We start from the raw sequence: 25,629 nt of genomic DNA, 5'->3' as shown, positions 1-25,629 counted from the left end.
CTCTAAATTTACAAACTTGCAAATTTCCAAATCCCCAAATTTCCACATTTGCAAATTCCCAAATCCCCAAATTTCCACATTTGCAAATTCCCAAATCCCCAAATTTCCATATTTGCAAATTCCCAAATCCCCCAATTTCAAAAGTTGCAAATTCCCAAATACCCAAATTTCCAAACTTGCAAATTCCCAAATCCCTAAATTTTCAAAGTTGCAAATTCCCAAATCCCCAAATTTCCAAGCTTGCAAATTCCCAAATCCCCAAATTTTCAAAGTTGCAAATTCCCAAATCCCCAAATTTCCAAGCTTGCAAATTCCCAAATCCCCAAATTCCCAAACTTGCAAATTCTCAAATCTCTGAATCCACAAATTTCCAAACATGTATATTCCTAAAGCCTTAAATCTCTATATTTACAAACTTGCAAATTCCCAAATCCTCTAATTTCCAGACTTGCAAATTTCCAAATCCCCAAATTTCCACATTTGCAAATTCCCAAATCCCCAAATTTCCACATTTGCAAATTCCCAAATCCCCCAATTTCAAAAGTTGCAAATTCCCAAATCCTCAAATATCCAAGCTTGCAAATTCCCAAATCCCGAAATTTTTAAACTTGCAAATTCCCAAATCCCCAAATTCCTAAACTTGCAAATTCCTAAATCCCCAAATTCTCAAACTTGCAAATTCCCAAATCCCCAAATTCCCAAACTCGCAAATCCCCAAATTCCTAACTCCCAAAATGTCCATCCCCCAAATTCCCAAATTCACCCCTCAATACTTCAAACCTCAAATATTATCCCTAAATACCAAGAGCCTTAAGACAACTATATCATAAACATGTAACAATTGTCCGAGACCATAAAACAATTCGTAATATCATAAACACTTGCGTCACGCAAATAGATGCGAAAGATAAACAAGAAGAATCATCGATGGCGTCTTCAGTCCAGCAATTATATCGAAGCGAAAGGTGGATGCTTTTAATCAAACCTTGAACGTTCTCGCAAAGCGATTTTCTCGACGCGAGTCGCGTACACACACTCGCGATTGCACAACCAGCCCGGAAACGCTTTATTGGTGTTTAATTGTTTGCATTGTTATCTCGCGCCGACATAACGGTTATGGAAATTTCACGGTAAAAATGAAATTACTTTTCCAAGCAGAAACATTTGTCCGAAACTACGCTGTCGCGCAATTACGATTGCCGCTATAAATCATTGCAATCGATGAAAATAATTAAATTCAACAGCGTACGCAATGGCTGTCGATAATAACTTATTCGTTGCGCGCACACCTGTTATGCGGTCATTTGTGAAATTACACGAAAGCTGCTCGTAAAACATTCGTGCAATTTTTTACATTTATGAGCTTTGACAGGTTGTAGAGTTTCATTGTTCGTGGAGGTAGGCGCTATTACCGATTTAATTATGACGCTATAATTGCGAGATCCTTATGAGTCAGCCGTAAGGATAATTCGTGCGATTAAGTCTACTTTCAAAATGGTTCCATGCTCCGCTGGTTTAATCAAGTATTTATTTTTAATTATGAACATGGGATAAATTTGTTAGACGGTAATATTCGGCGTGTAATTTCGCTATATAGCCATGACTGCGCAAAATTTTATATAAAATTTTTTCCGAGCAAGTTTTGATTGTTAACATTCTATACTTCTTGTTCATCGCTGAAAATTATAATATTTGAAAGTCTGAAAGTGTGGAAGTTTGATCATTTGAAAGCATCTGAATTTCCAATTTCTAAATTTGTACCTTTCCAAATTTCTAGACTTGAAAATTTATAAACCTCCGAATACATGAATTCGAAGTCCTAAATTTTGAATCTTAATTTTCACAAATTAAGATTTTGTTTTTTCGCGCCATGGGACGTTATCGATTACAGATAGCGCTGCTCCGTCAACAGTTTCCTCGATTCACTGTGAGACGGCAGCATAAGTCGCTTCACATATTTTCGCAAAACGTGCCGAACTCCAATTCTAAAATTAATTTCCATCAATCCGCATTCTCTTCATAAAATAATTCATTGTATTGTACATATTTTAACGCGTACTAAACTGTTCCTTTAATGAAAACTAAATATGACGGATCCTAACCTATCTCGCGATTTCCTGAACGCATGTCAAAATGGTGATTTATCGAAAGTAGAAGCACTGGTATCGAAACACCAGGTGCAAGACTGGACCCTCTTCCGGCACTCGACTTCCGGTGACACCGCGTTACACGTCGCCGCGCGCGAGGGTCATTTGAATATCGTTCGATACTTGTGCGAGGCTTTCGATAAACCCAATTTCAGAGTCGATGTTGCGAACAAAGATATGAAGAGGCCGCTTCACGAGGCGGCACAATTTGCGCGCAGCGATGTTTTAAAATATTTAATCGAGAAAGGTGTTTATTTCTGTGCGAATTTATTACAATTATTGATGTATAACGTTGTGATTATTCCGAAGGTGCGACTGTGGATTGCTTGAAGCGCGCCGATTGGACTCCTCTGATGTTGGCCTGCACGAAAACCGGAAGTCATGCGCACGAGTGTATTGCAACACTCTTGAATGCAAAAGCCAATCCATTTTTACGAAATAAAGACGGGTGGACGGCACTGCATATGGTTTGTCGTTCTGGAGATGAAGTTGCGTTTGATTTGTTGGTGAACGAATCAATTAAATGCATTGATGATCGAAGTAATAATGGACGTAGCTCGATGCACATTGCTGGTAATTTCAATTGTTAATTAAACGCCTCAGTGGATTATTAATACTGCATTATAAATTTTTTTAATTGTAATTCCTTATGTTTCAGCATTTCACGGTCACGAGGGTATAATCGATCGCCTAGCGGCGCTAAATTCAAATTTTCTGAACTCGCGAGATTCTTCAGGGTCTACTCCTCTTCACGAAGCGACCAAGGCGGGTTATTTAAACGTCGTGAAACAAATTATACAGCTGGGAGCTGATGTTCGAGCTACGGATAACGTTGATCAAACTATATTACACGTGGCTGCTCTGACTGGGAATACGGAAATTGTTCGATACATTTTGGATAATAATTTCATCGATATACATGCTGAGGCGTTGTTCAATGTTACGCCTTTAGTCGCGGCTCGAAGAAGCAATCAGTTAGAGACGATTGAATGTTTGATGCAATATGGAGCTGTGAAATAAAATGATTTTAAATAACTACGGACATTAAAAATTGTGAATTTCGAAACTTTCAAAGATGCATCACAAACGAGGGTCCCAAAAATTATTTTTAAAAGTATCTCGAAAGATTAAAAATTTGTACTTTATCCATTACGATGAAGTCATAGATTTTTGTATAATAAAAAGATTTTATTATTTGAATGCATCAGTTTCATCGGAGGATACGGTTAAAGAGGCAAAGACGAGCCAGGATATTTTTATTCAGAGATTGGTACACATTTATTTATCCTTTGTTCCTGTATCAGACAGTCTTAAAGAAGCATACAAAAATGAAGAAACGGAGGCTCTTAGTAGATCGGAGATACCTAGATATTACAATTCTTCTTGTTCGTTTTGTGTTCTTCCTTCTTCATCTTCACGTGTTGTCTTCTGTTCAATGTTGGTTCGTTCTTCGGTCTTCCATTTCTGTTTCACTTGTTAAGCGTGCGCAGGCAGGCAAGGCAGGCAGGCAGGCAGGCGATGATTCACGGGGAACTTATGCGCGTGTTACGTGCTAAAACGTGTCCGCGGTAATTACCTTTTAAATATCACTTACAAACAGAGAACATAAATGGTAAGATCACAGAAATCTTCACGAATTCTAATCTGTGTGAATCGCGCGACGGTTCGTATCGAAATTTCGCAGCTCTAACTGCCGTCTTTCGTGTCTTTGGGTAAAACGGTTTAGAAAAAAACGCCGATTCGAAAAATATTCTGATACTTTCAACGGATGAATTGGATGGATGGGAGAGATGGTAGGAGATGATCGGTGATTTACGATGCTCACACGGAATTATTGATTCTCTGCGATCGGTTTTTTGCTGGCCAGTTACGTTGTACCGATCTTTTTTCTTCTGCAAGCGAAACGAAAGGGTTGGCTAAATATCTCGAGGGTGGTTCGTTTGGAAACGCGTTTCGGCTGCATGCAACAGAGAAAAAGTAAAGTAGATAGATCAGCACGCACGATCGAAAGGAACATCTCGAGATTGGACAGGTGTACTCGATCAGAGAGAAGATCAACTTTAGCGCCTGGTTTCGTCGCGTGAAAGAGGAGAAGGGAGGGTGCAAGGAGGTAGGAGAGGAAGAAGGATATTTTATATTTATAAAACGGCTAAGGATAAAACATGCACTGTATATCTGTTCGTCCGATTAATGTCGCACATTTCCATCTTCACGCTTCTTCCCTTTCGGTCGTTCGCTTACGATTTTCCTCTCCTCTCTCCTGACACGTTCCTCTCGCATTGATAGCCTAACAAGTACTCCATTCCATATATTTACATTCTCTCTCGCCTTCGTCCGAATCTATTTCTCATCGTTCATCTCCATCTGTCGTTACTTCTCTTTAGTGGAGTTCGTTTATAAATATCCAATGATTACTTGGGCTCTCTCGTTTAATAGTTTTTTTGTTCGTTTTCTTTTACTTCCTCGCTTAGATTTATTTACACATTAACTAATTACGCTTGGGACTTAAGTTAAACCGCCTCACGCATCCGCCATCACGACAATAGTCACTGTAATATCCACTACTTACTAGTAACTTGTGTCTTATCTAGTGTATTCTTTTCTGTTTTTTTTCACATCGATCCTTTCGGTCGCCTCCCTCTCTCTCTTTCTCACGCACACACGACGCTCTCTCTCTCTCTCTCTCTCTTTCTCTCTTCTCGCACGTCTTTTTTTGTCCATTTACATTACAACGTGTTCAACATGTACAAAGCCCTATTTACATTATATACACCTCGCTTCGAGAGTTTCCTGACGATAACGCTCTCTCCTCCTCTTTCACACGCAACAATCCTTTCAAAGTGACGTGACAATGACGACAGTGTCCTCTTATCTTCGATGGCCCGCCGGTTACGCCGTTATCGATGCAAAGAAACGAAACTGAAGGAGCAAGTGGGATGACAGATAAAAGAAAATAATACGCGAAATCGTAAATCGATTGCCTGTTCATCGATGTGTGCTAGGAAGTTGTCGCTACGTGGCTCGTGCACCTTATTCGATTACGATTACTCGAAGGGATGGAATGTGGCTGCGTTTACGTTCAATAAGGAAGATGCAACACCTATGGCACCACTGGCATTTGAATTATTATATACATTTACATCGAACAATTTTTGGAAATAAATCTCAAATCAAAGTTACAGAATTTTACAATTTTCAGTGAAGTGCATTTGCAAATTATATATTTAGCAACGCTATAGGCAGCATTTTAAAAACAAAAGATTTTTAGTGGCTATTAATTTCGTTACTGTATGTACTGCAAAGAAACAAAAGAGAAAACTTCCAATAATTTTAGTTTGATACTAGTGGTGTCCCATAGGGTGTTTTGCACCAGCTTCCCTAATCATTTTGGTGGGCAAGACATTTCGCTCTTACAAAAATGATATAAATCCCTGTCGCCTCGTGGACAGATCGTCGTGGACGTTCGAGACGCGACGACACGCACTATTTAACAAAAACAACTTCCAAAAATTGAAATTCGTCGGAACACACGCGTGGAACAAATCTTAACCAGTTAAAACAACGTCGTCGCGTACCGTAACGTGTCTGTGAATCGTTTCCGACACGGTATTGAGCGATCCGCGCGAGAGTCGTGGATATCGAGCAGTGCAATTTGAAAAAGTGTGAAAACTTTTGAGAACTACTTAAGGACTATTCAATGTATACTCTTCGTAGACTCGATACCGTTCGACTGCGTTGCTCTAATTGACCCGAGAGATGCCTACCGCTTATCGTGACGACGAAGGAATGTAAAAGTGGAACGAAAATGGCAACAACAAAGTGTATGAAATCAACAGTGTGATTTTCAGTGACGATACGCGACGATCGTTCTCGATTATCTACGGATAAAAAACGAGACGGCAGAATTTCGTGGACTTGAAAGAAATCACATGTTCATACACGCCTGATACGGTACACGTTTTCGTTCTACCTTTAACATCGTGGACAGAAACGGTTTCCAGATGCTCGTTCTCCGTATCTCGCTTGTGCGAAGGGTCTGAGGCAGCGATGGGCAGATCAAGTGCCCACTGACAGGGTTAGAACACTGGTGTGCAAGCTTAGGGAGCCTAGGGACAACAAAGGAATTGAAGAATAATCTAGATCTATTGAAGGTGTAGAATCAAAAAAAGAAAGATCTCAGGAAAAATTCAGACTCTATGAAGAGCCTAAGAAAATGTAGGAAAAGAGCAATCATATGGTATCGTAAATCCACGGATTGAGAGCTTAAGATGAATTTAGAGAACCTCGTAGAGAATATGTAGGAAAATAAAATTAAAAGCAGATGTCTAAGGAGAAGAATATCGGCATTTTAACAATCGGACAAATACACCGCCTGCAGATAACTCGCGAATGCCCACTTGCACATCCGTGCACCTCGTGGACACAGTTGCCCAGCACTGGTCTAAAGAAACCAGGATAACCGCGAATGGGTTCGCGCGATGCCAGACTGAGCAATTACGTTTCTTTTACAAGTCGGAGGAAACGTTCGCACGCTTATTAGTAGCTGGTACCCTTAACGCTGATTATCGCTATTTATAATTCGCCTATAGATTTAGTCGTCTTAACGTACAACGGTTTGCCGGAGAGAAGGATCACGGCCGGCCCGGCTGAGCAGAGAAATAAATTAAACGATGAAACGATGTAAAAAGTTGTTGAACCATGCAGAAGGTTGCGTTGAGTGAACTCACTGCGAGAAATTTCGTCGAAAAAAAGACGGTTAATAGGAAAATTTGGCAGGCTTTTATCTTGTGGGAACCACGGTTTTAATGAGAGGATGAAGAAGAAAAAAATTGCAGCGAGTTGACTCAACGTGACTTTCTCCACTTACATCGGTTCGAGAAGAATATCGAGCTACAATGGCGTCTCGAGTGCTCGATATTCGTCTGCCAAGGATCTTCTTGCAAGCATAAAATTTCGTCACCAGACTCGCGACGATCCGATGGCGGCGATCTGATGGATCCGTTTTGATCGAGATCTGTCGTTCGAACGATCGCGCGTCATCGATCGTCGACCTCGACACGTCCGCTAATTACACATTAGATAACACTCACGGATGATAAAAAATAAATAGCGCGCGGGTTTCCTTAGTTACACATTAGATTACGCGGTTACGACATATACCTTTTTTGTTCTTTAAAAAATAGTAAAAAACAGTGACTAAGTTTTTTTTGCTTTTTCCACGTCGCTCGGAAAATCGCTTTGTATCACTATATATTTATATATATATATGTACTTGTTTTTCATCGTACATCTCTTTCGCCCATTCGTTCTTCTCGGGTTTTATGTATATATATATATATAATATCGTTACTGTATACATACATATACATTTATATATATAATTTTTTTATTTATAAAAATAACATTCTGGGACTAAAACGTAACGTTCCAAAGCAATGTACAGTGAGGAGCTGGCTAGGACGACCGATAAAGATACTTTTAGCCGTGACATTTGCCTTCCTTTGGAAGGAATTCTTTAATCATCGAAGATACACAAAATGGACACACGTTCCTCTATCTTTTTTTTATTGGAACTTCGAAATTTATTTCACGAAACGGTTGCTTTTCGAAAGAACGTAGACTTTAGAAGCAGTTATTTCTATGATGCGATCGCTAATACAGAGACGGTACTCGTTAATCGAAATAAGCGATTAAGTAGCTTTACTTTCTTCTCTACGCTCTGCAGCGAGTTTCAATTATCGATCAGCGATCCGCGATATGTCACTGAACGCTGTCCACCGTTCGATGAAATTCGAGACCTTTGACAGGGAACACTAGCTTCAGATTCCTTTATCGAGTCGTCACCCTTTTGATTCCCTTTGGAAACCCAAATCGAATTCTCGCCGATCCATGGCTCGTTAACGAGCTAACGATTTCCACGCGCTCGCAACAAAATCCTTAACGCCGATCTCGATATGTCTTCTAATTTCGCTTCGACCAACGATCGGGATCGCGCTCGTTAACAAAAAGACTGCACCGGCGAGATCGTCGAGCAAGTTTCCCCCTCGACTTCGACGCTCGCGAGGACAAGTTTCGAGGAAATTCGACGAGAAACGCGAAGACCGTCTTCGAGCGAGGAAATAGTTTGGCCGAAATTTACGATCTTCGTTAACTGCGTGCACGCGATATTCCTTGAAACCTATCTCTTCCGGTGTTCTCCTAGCAGATCTTAGTAACCTAAGAGGACTCGTCACGTTTTATCGTTCTCCGCACGACATCATATCCGCCATTCGATGAGCCAATCCCAGAGGCGCGCGCATGGCTTCGACGGTACAACGACGACTGATTACTTTTAACAAGAGGTCCGCTTAATTGATTCTATATCGTACAGAACTCGATCCTCGACGCTTCGCCGCACTCATTCACGCACTCACGCACGCACACAGTCGCACGAATCCAACTCGAGACGACAGACACGTCCGTCGGCGGTGGACATCCGCCGCGCTCGCAGCCTCGTGCACGCGATTCCCGAAGAAACGGAAACAAAGAAAGAAGAGGGGCCTCCCTTGGCCGGGCCCGTTATATCGTTATGGCTAAGAGGAAACAGGGCGTCCTCGATCGCCGCTGTTTCGTTTGAGCTAAGAACGCGTCGGTCCCGTTCACCCGGACCATTCGGATGAACAGAGCGAGTCTGAGACGCATCGGTGCTCCGGAATCGTAGCTCTCTTCAGGAATGAACCACCGTCGTCGATATAAGGGACCACGATCGATTCTCTTGATCCATGGCGAGGACGCGACTCCTTGATCGGCACAACGCGAGGAGGGGCGCATCCATCGTCCTCGTGCAGGAAGACGAAGAGAACGACAAGATCGGATTTGTCAAACGAGGTGTCCTAACACTCGCTGTAGGAAGGCGGCGGCATCCCGCGACCGGTGTACATGTCTGTCTGTGGCTGCAGGTGACAGACGACCGTGTGCCCGTCCAGAACCGCGACCGTCCTCGTGTGATCCTGTTGAGGCGGAATCCCGTAGGTCGCGGGCAGACGGGGCAGTTCTCCGCGCTCGTACCAGGCTGGCTGCTGCTTCCGTAGCTTCTCCCAGCAAGTGTTCAGGGTCCTCTCCACCGCGGGACTGTACTCGTTCGCATCGCAGTGGATGTTACCGCCACCGCCACGCTCCGTCAGCGATTGCCCGTAATGCACCAAATTCCTATCGGTGGCTGGTGAATACGGTATCAGCGGCCTGTGATCGCCGTAACTCCTCGACGACTGTCTGCTCATGTCGCTTTGCCTTCTGCCGTCTTCGTCGGACATGTCCGACACCTGGATCTCGCCGCCGCCTCCGCCGCCGCCTCGTTCTATCTCCTCGTAGACCGGCTCGTCCTCGTTCGTCAGCTCACGCGGGATGTGCACGTGCTGACCGTGGTGTCCGTGCAGCTGATAATGTCCGGGTCCGTTCGCTCGGCCGTCCAGGATCTCGGTGTACTTGTGTTTGTATGGCATCGCAATCCTCCGACCGCTTCCTACGCCGATGGTCCTGGTACCGCTGATCTCGTTGCTCTCGTTCATCACCCTTGCACCGCGGTTTCGCCCAGAATGGCCCAGGGTCAGGGTGTTGTGCGTCCTGGGCGACTCCTCCTGCTCGGAGCCGCCGTGTCCAGAGTCGCGGGAGTACGATTTAAAAGAAATGTTCTGCGGGAAAGACAGATACGTTCAGCAGAGTTTCGATGGATACGTGTTTTTGGGTGGAACATAAAGTGACGTGTGTGGTCTGACACATGGGGCATGGATGATCTGCGATTGCACGAACGAAGATTCTTACGATATATTTTGTTGGACGATTTTGTTGACGTTCATTAATAAGTACCGATATAGTCCGATGAACGCAAGCTCTTCGTTCGCGCGACTCCTACGAATTAAAAGATGGGATGCGAGTCTCAACGAGGATTGTTATGGGTGAGCTCGAAATTGATTCACAAAATCCACGAGCTCGCATGCATGGTCGATGAAACGAGCGAGAAGATTCCGTACGTGCTGTGTATGGTATGTACAAGGACTATGATCATCGACACATTCATGGTTTCATTCTTTCACTACTGATCGAAAACGTAAAACACACAGAGCGAGCTACGCGTTTCATACGAAACGAAAGACGTCTACCGTTAACGAACCGAACTCGGTCTTGTGTTTCTCAGTGTACATACTCTACGGTCGTCGGTGTACTTTTCTATAAAAGGACTTCAAAAAACAAATCGTGTCTCCGAAATAAAAACGCGCAGGAAATGAAAACAGGGAACAAGGGAAGATCCAAGCTCTCGATCGGACGAACATTAGTCACCGGGAACATTTTCCCCACACCTCCATGCTTGAACCGAATTGGTCTCCTGTCAAAAATCACGAGGTGTCCTCTAAGTGTGCAAAATGTGTCTCTAGGTGCTTGTTCGGTAAGAATCAACGAAAAGTAAAAAACAAATAAACGAAAAAAGAAGAAGAAATAATAATAATCATGGCACACCATGCAGTCAATCGCAGTAAAGAGAAAAGACAGTCCGTTGGAAACAATACACGACACGACACGAGCGAGCTAGCGTGAGTCTTAGCTGCAGGTGAGTTAGTTACCTTCCACATGAGGTTTTTGTTAAGGTGGCCCCAAGTGGCGGTGGCAGATTTGGGGAAATTAGGAGCTGAGGCTGAGGGTAAGAAGGCGTGACGGGCGTACGGCAGCGTGGCCACGATGTGAGCCTCTGTTGGAGAGGATTCACTTGGCACTGTTACTGCCGGCTGCCTGTCGACTATCGCCCAGCTTCGACCGGACGCCAAGTACTGTAAAAATCGAACCATTCGTCGTTTCCTCTCAACCCTTCGTTTACTGATCTCGTAACAGAGTATAATGATGGAATGTTGTGTTCTTGTAGCTGTACTTTGCAGAGATGAGAAGTTGGCTAGCGGGAGATACATGGATCTCATTGATAATGCCATGATTTTGACGCAATGGACTTTGCCTTTCCTTTAGTAAAATGAAAAGGTAAGTAGAAAAGTATCTGGTTGTTTGTTGGTGAGCTTGGAAAAATCAAAGGATGGTGGGTGAAATCTAATAAATAGGAGGAACTTGGAAAGTACGAAGAGTTTAGGATTTAGAGTGATGGTTAATGGTAGGGACAGGTCACATATTCGGAGAGCCTAAGAAGAACTTAAGGTCTAGATAAAACTTCAGAACTAGAAAGAACCTGACGACTGTGGAGAACTCAATACTTAGATGGTACCTAAGGACTAAGAAGAGTTTAAGGTCTATTAAGAACCTGAAAAACGCCCAGATGTTGGGAGAATCTAGAGAGAACCTAGAGGAGTCTAGGATCAAAGGGGGTTTGGGAGGAGCCTAAAAGCCCAACCTAGTTGCATATACTCGAGAATTGATATTTAAAACATCATCCACGAAAACGTGGACACTAGTACTATATCATAGTGTACCGTTTTAGAAACATCAAAGGTAAAATCAGTTGGAGAGTTTCTTGCCTCTATGTCGCTCGCCAGCCATCTTATCTCCGCACAGTACACGTGTAAACTCGAAATAACCCTTGGGAATGAATGATTCCGAACACCTTGAAATTACTAAAATTACCGAGTATCTTGACATCCGTATAGCCCATTACCATTATCTATCGTTACCCAGGGGCGAATTCTATTACAATACCAAGCTGGTGGACTTATCGTGTTACCAGTAAACAAAGGGTTAGCCGAATCTCACGAAATCCTGGACAAATCACCTTGCTCCACATCTCCGAGTCTACTCGATCTCATTCAACGGTGTACATTATCAAACACTTCTCGGTTATCTCATCGCTAAACCCTGTTCTTTTTACGTGGTCGTCTTCCACGGATACAAAGAGTCCCCGGTTCTTGTCGCGAATGGAAGATCATTTTGATGTGGTGTTACACGGTTGAAAAGAGGAGCTCTGCCCTCGTGACCTTTGGGAAATGACACGAACACGAAAGATAGGGAGGCGGGCAAATCCGATGATATCGCGCGGAGCCGTGATGCTCGCCGGAAGCGTGGCGGATTTAACTCGTACACGAGCGAATCTACGATGTAACGGGCTGAGATACGCGATGTCAGCACGCACACCTCGGCCACCATCGCGTTCATCGCCATGTGTGTTTGTCGTGGACGATACGCGATTGCACCAGTTTTCCGGGCGTACGTGGACGAGTCACGCGAACCACGCTTCCGGTCGATACGGGGCCAAGATTTTTCCAACCCTTTTTCCTGCGGCTGGAACATCGAGTTAAATTACGTACTTCCGCGGCAAATTTTCTGGCGGAAGAATCTTTTTGACTGCTTTACGATCGGTCCGACGGATATTTCGTTACATTTTTTTTTCCAAACTTTTTCAAAGTATGCATACTGTTCGACTATCATGATGCAGTTTGCGATAATTCATGATCAGATTTATGAAAATGAATTTTATGATAATGAAACTTTTTACATTATACTAATCGTGTAAAATAATCGTCTAGAACGTATGAATATTTATGGGGTACAATTATTGTAATTATTATTTGCATTTTCAATTGTCGTATGCATCCGTGACTCTATTTATCAATGTACAGTTTATAGAGGACCTCGTTACAACAAGAAATATTCAAAATTTTTTCTTTGGAAGATTTTTAAAATGTATCCATGTTTTATGTTAGGTTATGTATACTAACCGCGTATATTTGATGGGAGCTCTCAAATATTATTACCTGTCATTTCATGATTTATTTAACAGAATGAGACTACGTGGTGGAGCAAGGTGAGATGTGTCAGAGATCACAGACACGAGAGGGACGATTCCTCGTTTTCGTACTGTTTTCAGTAAGGTTCTGTGTTGCCGACACGCAACCGTGCCGAGACTGGGTCTGTTTCAGAAGAAACAGCGTAATACCGATCATCGACCTACCATTCCACATAAAATCATTCTATATTATCGTGGAATCGCACAATTCTTCGTTAACCAGTTAATTATAATTTCCACGTTCGTGATCAAAAAACGAGAAGTCGGTTGTTCAAACACGAGCTGGATTCGTCAAAAGCTCCGATGATCCGTATTACCCTATCTCACCTCTTGTCGAGTGTGCACCCGATGTTAATTAGCGAGACGTACGGAATGAAGGAGAAAAAAATAGGAAAAAAAAGACGTTCGTGTGAAAGTGTACGTGTGTGTGGAAAACGAAGGTGGTGAACGAGCGTGTGTATGCTGCGAAGGAGGTGTGAGAGAGACAAGAGGGATCGCTTCATCGTGGATCTTTCTCGTCTCTGCGATTTTCCCCTGTCTTCGCGGTCAAGTGACCTGTCGTCGTGTCATCGGCGAGTTTTAACAAAATGCCTAGAACGCGTGTTGAAGACGTGCGTTTGTCAGGCTGTGAACCAGGGCCGGATTAAGATCTTCAGAAACCCACTTACAAGATTTCGGTATACGAACGTAAATCGTAAAGTAAAATTTTAGTTTTGGAATTTAGATTTTGAGATTTTAGGACTTTTCAGTTTTGGGATTTTAGGATCTTGGAATTTTGGAATTTTTGAACTTCGCAAAGTCTTGTAACATTGCAGCTTTGGAGATTCGAGGATTTAGACCTTTGGGACTTTGAACATTTCAGAACTTGAAATTTAAAAATTTCGGAACTATGGGTTTTTTAAACTGTTCATGTTGGGAGTTTAAAAATGTTAAACTTTAGAATTTAGAGGTTTGAGGAATTTGGAATATCGAAACACTTAAACTTTGGACATTTACACTTCGATACTAATTTAAGCAATCAGAATTTTTCTGTAAAATAATTTCCTTTAAAAATTCTTAAGACTTCAGAATTTTTCAAGTGATACTCTAAAAAAATTTCCCGTGATAAATTTGACAATGTAAAACCCCCTAAACACGTGTTTATTTAGCTTAATATTTAATCCAGCCCTGAACCGAACCGAGTGAATCGATCGGAGAGCGCGCGAAAATTCAAAACCAATAAAACTATCCGTAGGTAAATAGATTCGTACGGTCTCCAATCGATTGATTGCTCAACGGTAAGCAGCTTAAAGGTATTTTAAAGTAACGTGGGCAGAATTCGAGATTTAATGATTTGCGAAGGATTTTTCCGTTCGTTTCTGTGCACGTATTCTGCCCACGTGTTCAACATTCGCTCGTACATTACGAATCTTTCGGAACGTAGATAGAGGTATTTTCTTGATGGTCCACGGAAATTTTTCTGCAACTTCTTCAACGAGTGATTGCGAGTTACCGGTCGGCTCGCGCATCAGTGCGAGAGTAGAACCGAGTCGATAAGCGACAAACAGGTTTGCGAATAAGACACAGATAACTTGCTAGAACAGATGCTACCGGTTGGAATGTAGGAGCTGGCATTTCGAAGCTTCGCAATGGAAATTATTGACATTTTACTAATATTTTATGCGCGTAGAGACGTACCATTTACTACATAATAAATGATTGCTCGTCAATTGTTTATTGCACGAATAACTTGCGAAATTTGCATTTTGCAGCAAATAGTTTTCTCATGAGCGTTAGTAGCAACGTGTTAAACGATTAAATAAAACTGATATTACTAAATCGAATCGCGTTAATTGACAGAACCAGCTAGCGGGAAGAAATCGAGGTTGCAGGTTGAAAAGTATTTTCGAGCAGAGATTCGTAGCTGCGAAGCCGATCGTAGATCATTTATGTTACAGATTCGTTACCGTGTCTCGTGCACGTGCTATTAGCGTTTCATTAACGATCCGGAACATCTGAAATAAATGGAGGCAGCGCAACGATGCACGAGCACAAGCTCGCCGCAAGGAACATCGCGGTTAATTCGTCGAGAACGGGAACCTGGGAAAGGAATAGGGTACAAAGTAGCCAGCAACCGCGTTACACCAAACCCAGAGCCAGATAAGAAGCACGAAAATCACCATTGTTAGTAGGAGGTCTTGCAAATAGTACTTTCGCGTGTTTACAGGTGTGCAAAATCGAGCGAGAGAGCGTGCTTGTATTTTTCCTCGTGCTTTCGCTGTGACACTTTTTCTTTCTTTTTAAATTGCCCTTTGAAAATTTCCCCAAATTCGAAAGAGAGAGGAACAAAAACTTATCGGGTAATAAGATCTTATACATTTTTTACATAAAAATATTGTTAAAGATGAATGAGTGATTCGTTATTGTGAACAACAGTCAATAACAAGTGAATTATGAATAGTAAATGTTATCTTAACAAACAGTTACTTGGAATTTTGTCAAATACAGGAACAAAAAGAAAGTGAAATCATTCGTCATTTCCAGCCGATGAACACGACTGAACTAGTAATCTCTACTAAATCCGCTATATTCGGCGAACAATTGGCAATAAATTTTTTGCAGAAATCACAATGGCACGCGATTAGCTAGCGGGCGTAGTTATCGTTTTATCTACCAGCGAGTATCGTTGTTTTATCATACGAATTCGCGGCATGACCGCGTTCGATAATCTCTCTCTTTCCCCCTCTCTCTTTCTACATTTTTTCATTTCATACGAACCACCCTTGGATACATCGTATTCCCTCACTCTTCCCCTAACCTCAACCCCTAATTTTCTCTCTCTCTCTCTTTTCTCTCTAAATTCTCTTCACAACGAACGCGATAGGGTCGAAAGAGTCGAACGGTTCGTTAAATGCCTTTTTTATCTCGTCTCGCTCCAGAGCCAGCTTTTCGAGGCGGCGAAGCGATTCTCGGCGATGTTAAAAAAAGTGTTTCTGGCACGCGTCGCTTTCGAGCGGAACGCGCGACTAGGAGGGTCGAGGACACCCACTTCGCAATTTATCCTGCAACAGACTTGGGGTAACACATTAAAAAAAAGAAGAAGAAAAAAAGGGAAGTAAGAGAGAAGAAAGGAGGAAGGAACGGAGGGCGTAGTTTCGAAGATGACAGGGCGACTCGGTTGAATTAGCATACACGAGCGAACAGAGAGCCGAGGGTGGCGGTGACAGTGGTTAAAACGCTTAACTAGGTGGATGGGGTATCACAGAATCCCTCGATTTTCTCTGATATTGCCTGTGAACCGGAGAAAATCTGTTGCCTGTGCGAAGCGTGCAATTGCGAATCCTATGAAATGTTTACGACAAGATTTCGGAAGAAACCATTTCGAGAGGCGAGTTTAAAGAAATATTTCAAGAAATTCTTCACAACAAGAGTGGAGTTAAATCGAGAATATACGCGGCGACGCCCGTTTCGACCGCAACGAAACCACTGCTCTTAATCGACCGGATGATCGTGCAGCGAACAAGGAAACGCGAGTTCCCGTTGGAATCGCAGTCGATCTGCGAAGGAATTCGTCGACGATAAAGGTGCAAGTACCTTCGCGCAGTTATCAACTCGAAAGGCAGGCTGGCGTTCGTGGAACGAGCAACGTGAAGGGAGTGTGCGTTATTAATTCCAGTACCATTAATCATACTTGCGTTACTGGCAGAAACAAGCGATAGTCGGTAGAGGGGGTGGAAAAAAAAATAGTGGAGTAATAGAGAGCGAGCAGAGAACAATACAGAGCTAGAGGTAGCGAGCCAAACAGAGGCGAAATAACAGAGTGTGTGAGAATAAGAGAGAGAGAGAGAGACCTATATTCTTCTTCCTTCTCCCACAAAAAAAAAGAATTATATTCCCTCTTTCAATCGTACGTATATTTTATATCGCTCGCGACAGACACAGCTGTCAGACTCGTCGTTGAGAACTGTCAAAACAAATTCGTTTCTCGGTTTGGTGTAGAAGCGGCTATCGGATACCTTGCTGGGCAGGATGCCTATTGTGGTTGCTAGGTGCCATCATGTGCATCTGGTGTGCCCCGACCGGCGACCTCAGCGACAAATTGTTCAGGTTCACGTTTATCGAAAGATTCGTATTGTTACAGGCGGCTGTCAGGTTGTTGTGATTGTTCGGCGGTGACGTGGTCGGTGTTGTACCCACATTGGAGGCGGCATGCGGCGACAATCCGGAGCTGTCGGTGGTTGGCGCCGAAGGATTCGACGAGGTGTTGTGCGACGCAAAGTCCTTGCCGCCATTTGCGCCACCAGCGCCGCCGCTGGTGCCGGAAGAACCGCCGGAGCTTCCGGTCATCGTCTTCGAGCACCTCAGGCACTTCGGTAGCCACGAATGACGGCGCACGAACTTCCTGTATTCCTTCCTCACCTGCAATGGCGAAGCAAACCCACCCCCCGAACGAAACGTTTTTAACGGTGCACAAAGAACCAAGGCAAGTGCGAGCGCGCGTTCGTTTTTTCGTCATCGACGCGCCTTAAAATGATAAAAAAAAGATGGAACTGAAAAATTTTCCACGATGCACACCGATGAATGAACTTTCGAATTGGTATGCACGTCGAGAAACTGGCTGAACATTGGCGTAAATAGAATCTTTTAACTAAATAGATCGAATTTAAATTGCCTTGTGTTGACATCGCACTCAATGGAAATTATTGAGCCCTTACTACTCTCGTATTTAAAAGGAGATGAAAATTAAAGAAGATTTACGGATGTGTAGATTTGATCTAATTACGCCAACGGTGAACAAGTATGCGATTTTACGAAGCTGGTGCTGAATTTACGGAGAAATCAGGAAAACAGCGGTGCGTCCTGCAGTGGCAACGAAAGTGTAAATTATGATAAAAAAAGAAGAGGGACGAACAAAATATAACGAGCTGCAAATGAAATTACAGGATCCACGGTGATACGGCGAATAAACGTGGGTGATTTCGATTGCCACAGCACTTTATTTGAGACATCATTTGTCAACGTGTACGTTTGCGTACGAGTTTGTCGCGTTATATAACAATGATTACTCTCAAATGATCATCTTGCCTAGGTATGTAGTTATTAGCTACTTATTATAAATACGAAGAATCCGCTTTCCGTACACAGTGCATCGAATTCTTATGTTACAAGATCCTTGACTCGTGATTAATAATGCTACTATAAACTTACTCGATAGAAACAGTTTTACAATTTTTTCTATATATAGGTATATAAAATTGCATTTTCCGATATACTCTTCCGTCGATAATCGATCGTTTTACCCTCGCTTTACTTTCTTTTATACCGCTTGGCTACAAAATCAAAATAATTTACATACAATCGATCGAAGAACTTAACATCGTTCACCGCCATTGTCTCAAGTTCCTTGTATCGTTTAATATCTCATTGAACTCGACTTTCGATGAAAATGTAACGAGAAGGATGACAGAATGAGGGATGGCTACGATTTTGTCGGCGATATCAAGAATGCGAGTAACAACAGGTCGCAGAGAATCTAAAGTAAGGTAGACGTTTGGACCCCGACGTATTCCCTTACCTTCTCGTTCTGAACGCAATGGAACACAAAGATAAACAGCCCCTGCAGACTATTCAATATGGTGAAGATGTACGCCATCACGACGGATTCTTGGTTCAAATAGAGGAGCCCGAATGTCCATGTGAGGCCCAATAAGAATACCAGGACGATCGCTCCTCTCAGCCATGCCCTGTTTCAAAATAAAAAAACAAATATTAGTTATGCTAAAATTCAAATGTTCAACGAGATCGTGGCGATGCTTAAAGGAACGTGAACGAGTGATGTTACGTGAGGGTTGATAAAGGCCGTTGCCTACTTGTCGCACCTGAACAGCGCCTCGACATCGATACATTAATATTATTAATATCAATACGTTATATCGTTATTTGTAAAATATGAAAATGTATCGATGCTGATTTCCTGCTGTTCGTTGCGTTGATAGATGAGTGACGGTCTTAGACAAAGAAAAATCGTACCAAAGGAAAAAAGAGACAAGTCAAAAAGGAAACGATCTCTTAGTCTCGTGCCATCGAGAGAGCTAAGGGTAACGTGCTAAATGATCGATGATGGTGTGACTTTAATTCTAATAATTCCAATGCTACATTTGTCACGTTCTTATCGAAATGGAGCGGCGAGAACACGTAAGATTATCAAGGGGACGGTGTTATGCACCGAAGTGCACGCAACATTTCGAGCTACGCGACACTAACGTCTACTAATGCTACTTGTTTCTGAGTGTGTGCACGTGACACGAACACGCTCGAACAAAGCATTAGCAGCGTTAATGTCCTCGCGGGACTCGAAAGCGGTTACAGAGCTCCTATAAGCATCGCACACACACCGTACGTTTCTCGTTTCGTGATTCTTCTCCTCTCTTTTCTATGGTTCTTTACTTTCTTTTTTCGATTCTACTCGAGTGTATCGGAACTACGGGATGTTCGAGGATAGGGGACACGAATTACCCAAGGAGGCAGGTGTTTATTACCATCTCGCGTACTGTCTAAGCTACTCTCAAATCAGGCGTTACACCCGAAACTAAAGGATAAATACGGCATGCGGTTTCGAATCGTCGTGTGTACTCAGAGGAAAGGCAAACAGCGTGACGTACGTAACTAAAGGAGTTCGGAGAATATCGATCCTCGCCACGTGTGCTTTCTTGTCAAGCGTTCCACCACGAAAGATACCACGCTACGTAAGCAACTTGGCCATTTTGCCAGCAAATTCAGCCTCCGATTTTTCGTTCTTTGTCAATCACAACGAAAAATAATAATGATGATTGCGATTCCAATGAGTCGCACGATCAATGGCGGTACAGTATCGGGCATGTGTATTCGGACAAATAAGCTTTCGTTCAATTTTATTAATTACTGTGTACACATGGGGATGTGTAGAAAATTTAGAAATATAAAATCCCAAATTCATATACTCGATACCGTACTATTAACGATTAGCGTGTTTCATTTCGCGAAACAGAATTACCACTACATTCTACGTTCTACATTCGCATAAACGAACAGATATAAATGATCGATAGCATTGAATGGAAACATAAGAAAACAAAAATGTGAGAAAAAATACGCGAGTACGTTAGTAATGACTGATGATAGATGAATGATGATAATAATAATAATAAAAATTGGTAAATATCTTACAAGTGCGCTTGCAATTTGTTGGGAAGAGCATTCTCTTCCTTTCCACTACCAACCAACCACGCCATGCAGAAGAATGTAGAACAGTGTAGACAGAAGTGGGTAGAAGATTTAATACAAAAAATGAAACAAGACAGCAAAGTTAGGTGATTGTTCCGGCACCATTTAAAAATTAATTGATTATAAAAAAAAAGAGTTTCGCTGTTGCAACACTCGATTCGTATTACTATCCGATCGTATCATTGCATTAGTACACAATAACGTTCAACATTTAATTACTTTCGATACTATTCAACAACGACCAGAAAAAAAATTCACAAAAAATGCAATACCAACTGAAAAAAAAGGTAAAGTAAAAAACAGAGAGACAGAACGGTCATCACGATAAAGCAGTGCCGATAATAATTCGAGTCGAGTTTGCAAAAGAATTTAACTACCATCACCAATATTTCCGCACAGAGATTTATCAAGTTAATACCGCGTCGTTATTCTCTCCGTTCGACATATTTTCGACCGTTTCGTTGAAACGATAGAAAGCACAGAGCCCGCGATAATTGTCATTGTGCTCGTTCGATTATTGATACGAAATTTCATCGCTCAAGTATAACTGGACTGTGACGGTGTTCATAATCGCGTGTACGCGGTAACGAGCCGTTGTCAAATTATAAATACATGTATATAAATATATAATATATATAGATATATATATATGTATATTAGCGGTACAAGTGGTGTGTCGAACAAACGGAAATCTGCGATCATTCCATAACACAATAACTGAATAAAACGAATAAATGAAACGAAAGGAACTCAGCATGGCCGCCAAAAAGATGCGTGACAATAAAAGACTCTCTTTCGGGAGATCTCTTTAAGCAAGTAATAAGCTTGCGAACGTGAATCGAAAGCACCAAACAAACACTTCGATTCTACTCGACGACAGGATCGTATCTCGAACTGTGGTTCTTTATCGAATGGACCCGATCAATTACTTCAATACAGAAATACACGATCATGTATATACAAAATTCATCGTTACGCTCCATATACATATTGTATGTTTTACGAGAGACGCGGATTTTCTAGGCTTACCTTGCGCTGGCCAATCGTGAGTGCTCCTTACTCTTCATCGCTATGGTGGCGTTCGCGTGTCGGCACATCATGTAAATCGCCATCGACAAGAATACCAAATTTGCCTAACCAAAAAAAGAAACATTTAGTACATTATATTTTCTTATATCATTGACGCAATTAGGATTTATCTCTAGGGTGGTCCAAGTATCTTCATCGAGGTTTTGGGTCTTTCGTTTTGGGACCTTGGAATTTTCAGATTTTGGGAGATTGGTAATTTTTACAACTTTGCCACATTGGAACTTTGCAATTTATCTTTGGAACTTTAGAATATTGAAATTTCTCAACTTCCATATTTTTAAATTTTCGAACTGTAGATGGAGTATGAAGGTACACCCTGAGTTCTCACTGATTACGCCAATGATTATTTCAATCTAAGATAGTTTGAGTTATCGACGATCAATGAAGATCAGCTTACCAATATAACGAGTATCACAGGTCCAACGAAGCTGAAGATGAAGTAGTTGTCCGCTCGTAGCCAACAATATCGATCGGTACCGTAGCTAAGTGGATCGATTATGCAGGAGATAGCTACGACCAGTAACGGTGCACCGTAAGCAACTAAATAATACCATCGTAGTCTTGATTTCTCCGCTTCGAACACCTCGATTAGCATCACGTATAATTGAAATCCTGTATTGAGAAAATTACAAAACAAATTACACCTGTTTCACCTCTCCATACATCAAATGTATTTTAAACGATTTAATTCATGAAATACCTTCGAGGAACATCCAGGCGAACGCGCACAGGAAAAAGAAGTGCAGCAATCCAGCGACGATACCGCAGACAATTCTCTGGTTCGTTTGCCCGATCCCGCAAACGAATAAAATCTCCGCGATCAGCAGGCACACGCACAGGTTCTTGTGGATGGTTGTACGGTCCGACTGAAACGATGAACCATTCATCAGCGTGTATTTCGATCGATTTCATCTCCGTCGTGTTGCGATCCACGCGGAAATCGAGGGATTACCTTTAGTCCGCGAAATAATTGAAACGTCAGAATCGCTAAAACGAGGCAGACCACGGAAATGATGCAACCGATGTAGGTGATGATTTGCAACGCGACCTGATGAGCGATGTCCAGTCTGACAGCGTGTACGTCCATTAGAACGGCGAAATTCGTGAGGTGGTTGCACTCGCACACCGTGTGGGTCTCGTTGGTTTTGCGTATTTCGCATCCCTCTTCCGACCACGCGCTGAAAAATCGTACAAATTAGTCCACTGTTGAAACACCAAAAAAATTTCAAAGGAAGAATGTATGATGAATGTAAGATCTAGGAATACATGGATCTAGTATAAGAATTTAGCAGTATAAGGATGCACAGGGTATAAGAGATCTATAGCTTCTGAAATCAAGAGTTAATTCAATATAAAAATGTGGATACGGCGATTTGAGGAAAAGTGCATTTACAATTTTAATTTATAGAAGAGCTAACCGTCGACCTAGTCCTCCAAGTACCTCAAAAACCTAACTTAACCTCAGACAATAAAGATTTGTAACTTGTGTCGATTAACTGCAATATACTAAAAGGATATAGGATTACAAACATCGGTATAACTCATCAAAGTTACCTCAGAATGTAGTCCCAAAAGACGCAAGTGGGATTGGTGACGTTCTCAATGGATAAATGCTTGAAGTAGACTCTGACAGGTTCGCTGAGCTGAATGTGCCTTCCTTTGCCCAAAGACGCGGAGATCACTTTGCTGTTTAGAAGCCTGGTCGTATTCCTTTTCGGCAGTGGTTGTGGCTCGTCGTTCATGACCAACGACGATACTTCGGCTTGTGGCTGTAAGATCTCCTCGAGTCTGTCAAAGGCCATGAAGACCAAACGGACAATACCACCCTCGCTGTTCTCGAGGAGGGCACCTCTGGTCAGCTCGACGCGATCGTTTGACGGTGTCCATTTCTTCTGATCCGCTTCGGTTGGGAATACTTCGAGATCGTCGCCGATGTTCCTGGCGTCCAGCACGCGGACCTCCATCACTGTTGAAGAAAAGAAATAAAATAGCAAATAGGCTTGCATACAAGTATCATGTTTATCGTTTCATTAGATGCATCTACGCCTACTTAATTATGCCAATGTCTAGACATTACAAGAAGGTTATTACCGTGCTTAACCGGAATATAAATATTCTCAGCGTGCCAATAGGAAATTCACTTGGACAAAAAACAGGATGACTTCCCTTAACGTTAATGTTCGACAATTCAACGATCGTAAAGTTTTGTGATCGTCGATTCATCTTATGGCACGGACAATAAAGTTAAACGCGCGCACACGTGTATCGTATGGTTTTTTCCTGTCGTTCCTTTCATCATATATTACATTCGATCAATCGTAAACGTGACGAGGTCGGGAAGAAAAATTCGACGCATGCCAAGGATAGAAGCGGAGTTTTCTGTTGGCGCGGAAGAAGCAGCCGGGGAATATTACGTTACAAGGCATCCGGCCGGCTGTCGCTCATCAAACCCATCTTCTTTTTGCCTTTTACTGTTATGCTATTTATCACGCGCGGATCTAATGTTGCTGCTACTTCATTCGACCGCGGCGGCATAACTCGCTTCCAGGCTCAATCATGGCGCGCAACGCTACTTCCAGGAAGTAAATCAAATTGCTCGTAATTTTCCCGGGGTTTTGTTGTGATAATGCTGTGAAGGGATAGGTGAAGCTCGGGTTACAACATTATCCAGCGACGGCACCAGAGAATTACGATGGGTTTGGATCTTTGTTTTATCTACGCCGGATATTACTAGCGTCGCATTCTCCAGATAAGGGATCTAGATTTATGCGACCCGATGCTTAAAGTCGGCCCTGCGATATTCGCATGTCCATTGTGCTAGACGCTCGGGTCGTTAATTTGTTACCCTGCCACTCCTTTCTACTCATCACGGTTCCGTGTACATAGCTTCTCACGTCTATCGGGTCATCTAAATTGCTTGGAAACTAATTTTTTACCTCCAACAGTATCGCGTCCTTCGATTGCACACTCCACATCACTGTTTAAAGGACGCCTAATCGAATGTTAAACGTTTTCAATTACAGGATGTCCAAGTTCGTGGAACTTGATCTTACAGAAAATTACTGTCCAAACAATAAAGTTTTAACAAATATCTGAAAACTTCTGAACTACTACTGAAACTACTGAACAACTGAAATATTTATATTTAGAAACATATTTTAATGAAAGTTCTACAACGTCAAGTTATTATTTTGTAATAGTAGTTAATTTGATAATTAAATTCCTAAGTTCCTATCAGATACCAAAGTCCCATGAACTAAAACTAACATACTGTAAACTCGCACTCATCCTAAACGTTCGATGAAAAAATTTTCTTTGACGACCAACAAGACCTACATTGTCCAACAAATACAAACGGCAATACTCACATATATTCCGTCCCTCGTGAGTGATCGTTTTCTCGTGCATCAGCGTGTCGGCCAGCAAAAACGCGTTCTCCTCGAGTCCGATCAATAAAGAGGTCGCGACTCTCATCTGCTCCTGATGGCTGAGATCTTTCCAAGACGCCATTTGCGCCTTGTCCAGCAGGTTGCTGCCAGTCCTGACAACACCTTGGAGCAACTCCGTCACACTGACCTCCCTCTGGTTGGCGTCCTGATACGTCCGTATGTCTTGTGCCATCTTCTCTGCCATGTTCTTGATAATCTTGGTGGTGATCATCATGTCTCCTCCGTACAATCCTCTGCTATTGTTCGTCACCTGCGACAGTTCTCGGCTGATACCAAGGATGACGTCGCCCTCCGTCACGCGGTTCTCGAGCGTGGTCAGCCAGACCGAGCGACACTCGCTTAAATCTGGACTGTCCCGGTGCCAGAAAGCGGAATCCCCTCTAGCCAGGCATCTCCAGCGTGCCAAACCGTTCGCACCACCCGGACAACTCTGCACTGCCACGTCGCCGGCCCTGGTCGTGTTCCACGACAGGTTCCTGGCTATCACCGGGGGACACACTTGTCTGCCGTAGTCGTACCATTGGCCATTCGAGCTGGACTCCGGGTACAGCGTGCTCGGCACTGGAATATTTGAGTTAGTTACGAACGTTAGTTGGCCCGCTAGTTGGCTTTGGTTAATGGCGCGGGCTTTAATGTGATTCTAGTGTTCGGTCCCCGGTGGGGCTACAGGCTTAACACGCAACATCGTATCGGGTCTGCGAAATGGAATTTTGGATACCCAGGGGTGTCTTAATCTTTTGCGGTGATTGTTACGAGTTCGCGAGACACACCGTAACCTGAACACCTGCTCTCTGACACGATTTATATGCAACCAGCTGCTATATGCCCATGGTTTACCGGCACGATCAAATAACTTCATTTTAACACTTTTGTTGTGGATATTTGCTGAGAGAGTAATAAGCAAAAATAGTGAAAGAGTTGGTAAATTTTGATTTAGCCTAAACAACTA

General features: G+C 42.7%; 2 protein-coding genes across 7 annotated transcripts in view; one reads left to right on the top strand and one right to left on the bottom strand.

Moving 5' to 3' along the window:
• The first annotated feature begins 1,912 nt into the window (after positions 1-1,912).
• Positions 1,913-6,321, top strand: LOC100883297 (ankyrin repeat domain-containing protein 16). Its single transcript, XM_003706357.3, has 3 exons — positions 1,913-2,394; positions 2,457-2,720; positions 2,806-6,321. Exons 1-3 carry the CDS (start codon positions 2,088-2,090, stop codon positions 3,165-3,167), a joined length of 933 nt encoding a protein of 310 aa, XP_003706405.2. The 5' UTR covers positions 1,913-2,087; the 3' UTR covers positions 3,168-6,321.
• The window catches only part of LOC100878040 (latrophilin Cirl), an 820,007-nt gene continuing 797,764 nt past the window's right edge, over positions 3,387-25,629 (bottom strand). For all 6 annotated transcript variants that reach the window (XM_076535691.1, XM_076535692.1, XM_076535693.1 and 3 more), the window contains 11 exons: positions 24,600-25,241; positions 22,786-23,197; positions 22,184-22,409; positions 21,932-22,097; positions 21,629-21,843; positions 21,172-21,275; positions 20,086-20,130; positions 18,455-18,623; positions 17,077-17,298; positions 10,745-10,948; positions 3,387-9,817 (listed from right to left, as the gene is read on the bottom strand). In XM_076535691.1, coding sequence (XP_076391806.1) covers positions 9,020-9,817; positions 10,745-10,948; positions 17,077-17,298; positions 18,455-18,623; positions 20,086-20,130; positions 21,172-21,275; positions 21,629-21,843; positions 21,932-22,097; positions 22,184-22,409; positions 22,786-23,197; positions 24,600-25,241 — 3,203 coding nt within the window. In that variant the 3' untranslated portion in view covers positions 3,387-9,019. The remainder of the gene's footprint in view (positions 9,818-10,744; positions 10,949-17,076; positions 17,299-18,454; positions 18,624-20,085; positions 20,131-21,171; positions 21,276-21,628; positions 21,844-21,931; positions 22,098-22,183; positions 22,410-22,785; positions 23,198-24,599; positions 25,242-25,629) is intronic.

This window comes from Megachile rotundata, chromosome 9 (genome assembly GCF_050947335.1).
Source record: "Megachile rotundata isolate GNS110a chromosome 9, iyMegRotu1, whole genome shotgun sequence".
Taxonomy (NCBI): domain Eukaryota; kingdom Metazoa; phylum Arthropoda; class Insecta; order Hymenoptera; family Megachilidae; genus Megachile; species Megachile rotundata.
Note: the sequence above shows the minus strand (reverse complement) of the source record. Positions and strands in the feature narration are given on the sequence as shown.

What these genes read in the sequence shown, in the direction of transcription:
- LOC100883297 (XM_003706357.3), top strand. Translation starts at nt 2,088, where the DNA reads ATGACGGATCCTAACCTATCTCGCGATTTCCTGAACGCATGTCAAAAT. An exon ending in AAAATATTTAATCGAGAAAG is followed by an intron (nt 2,395 to 2,456) that starts GTGTTTATTTCT and finishes ATTATTCCGAAG; the next exon opens with GTGCGACTGTGGATTGCTTG. An exon ending in TAGCTCGATGCACATTGCTG is followed by an intron (nt 2,721 to 2,805) that starts GTAATTTCAATT and finishes CTTATGTTTCAG; the next exon opens with CATTTCACGGTCACGAGGGT.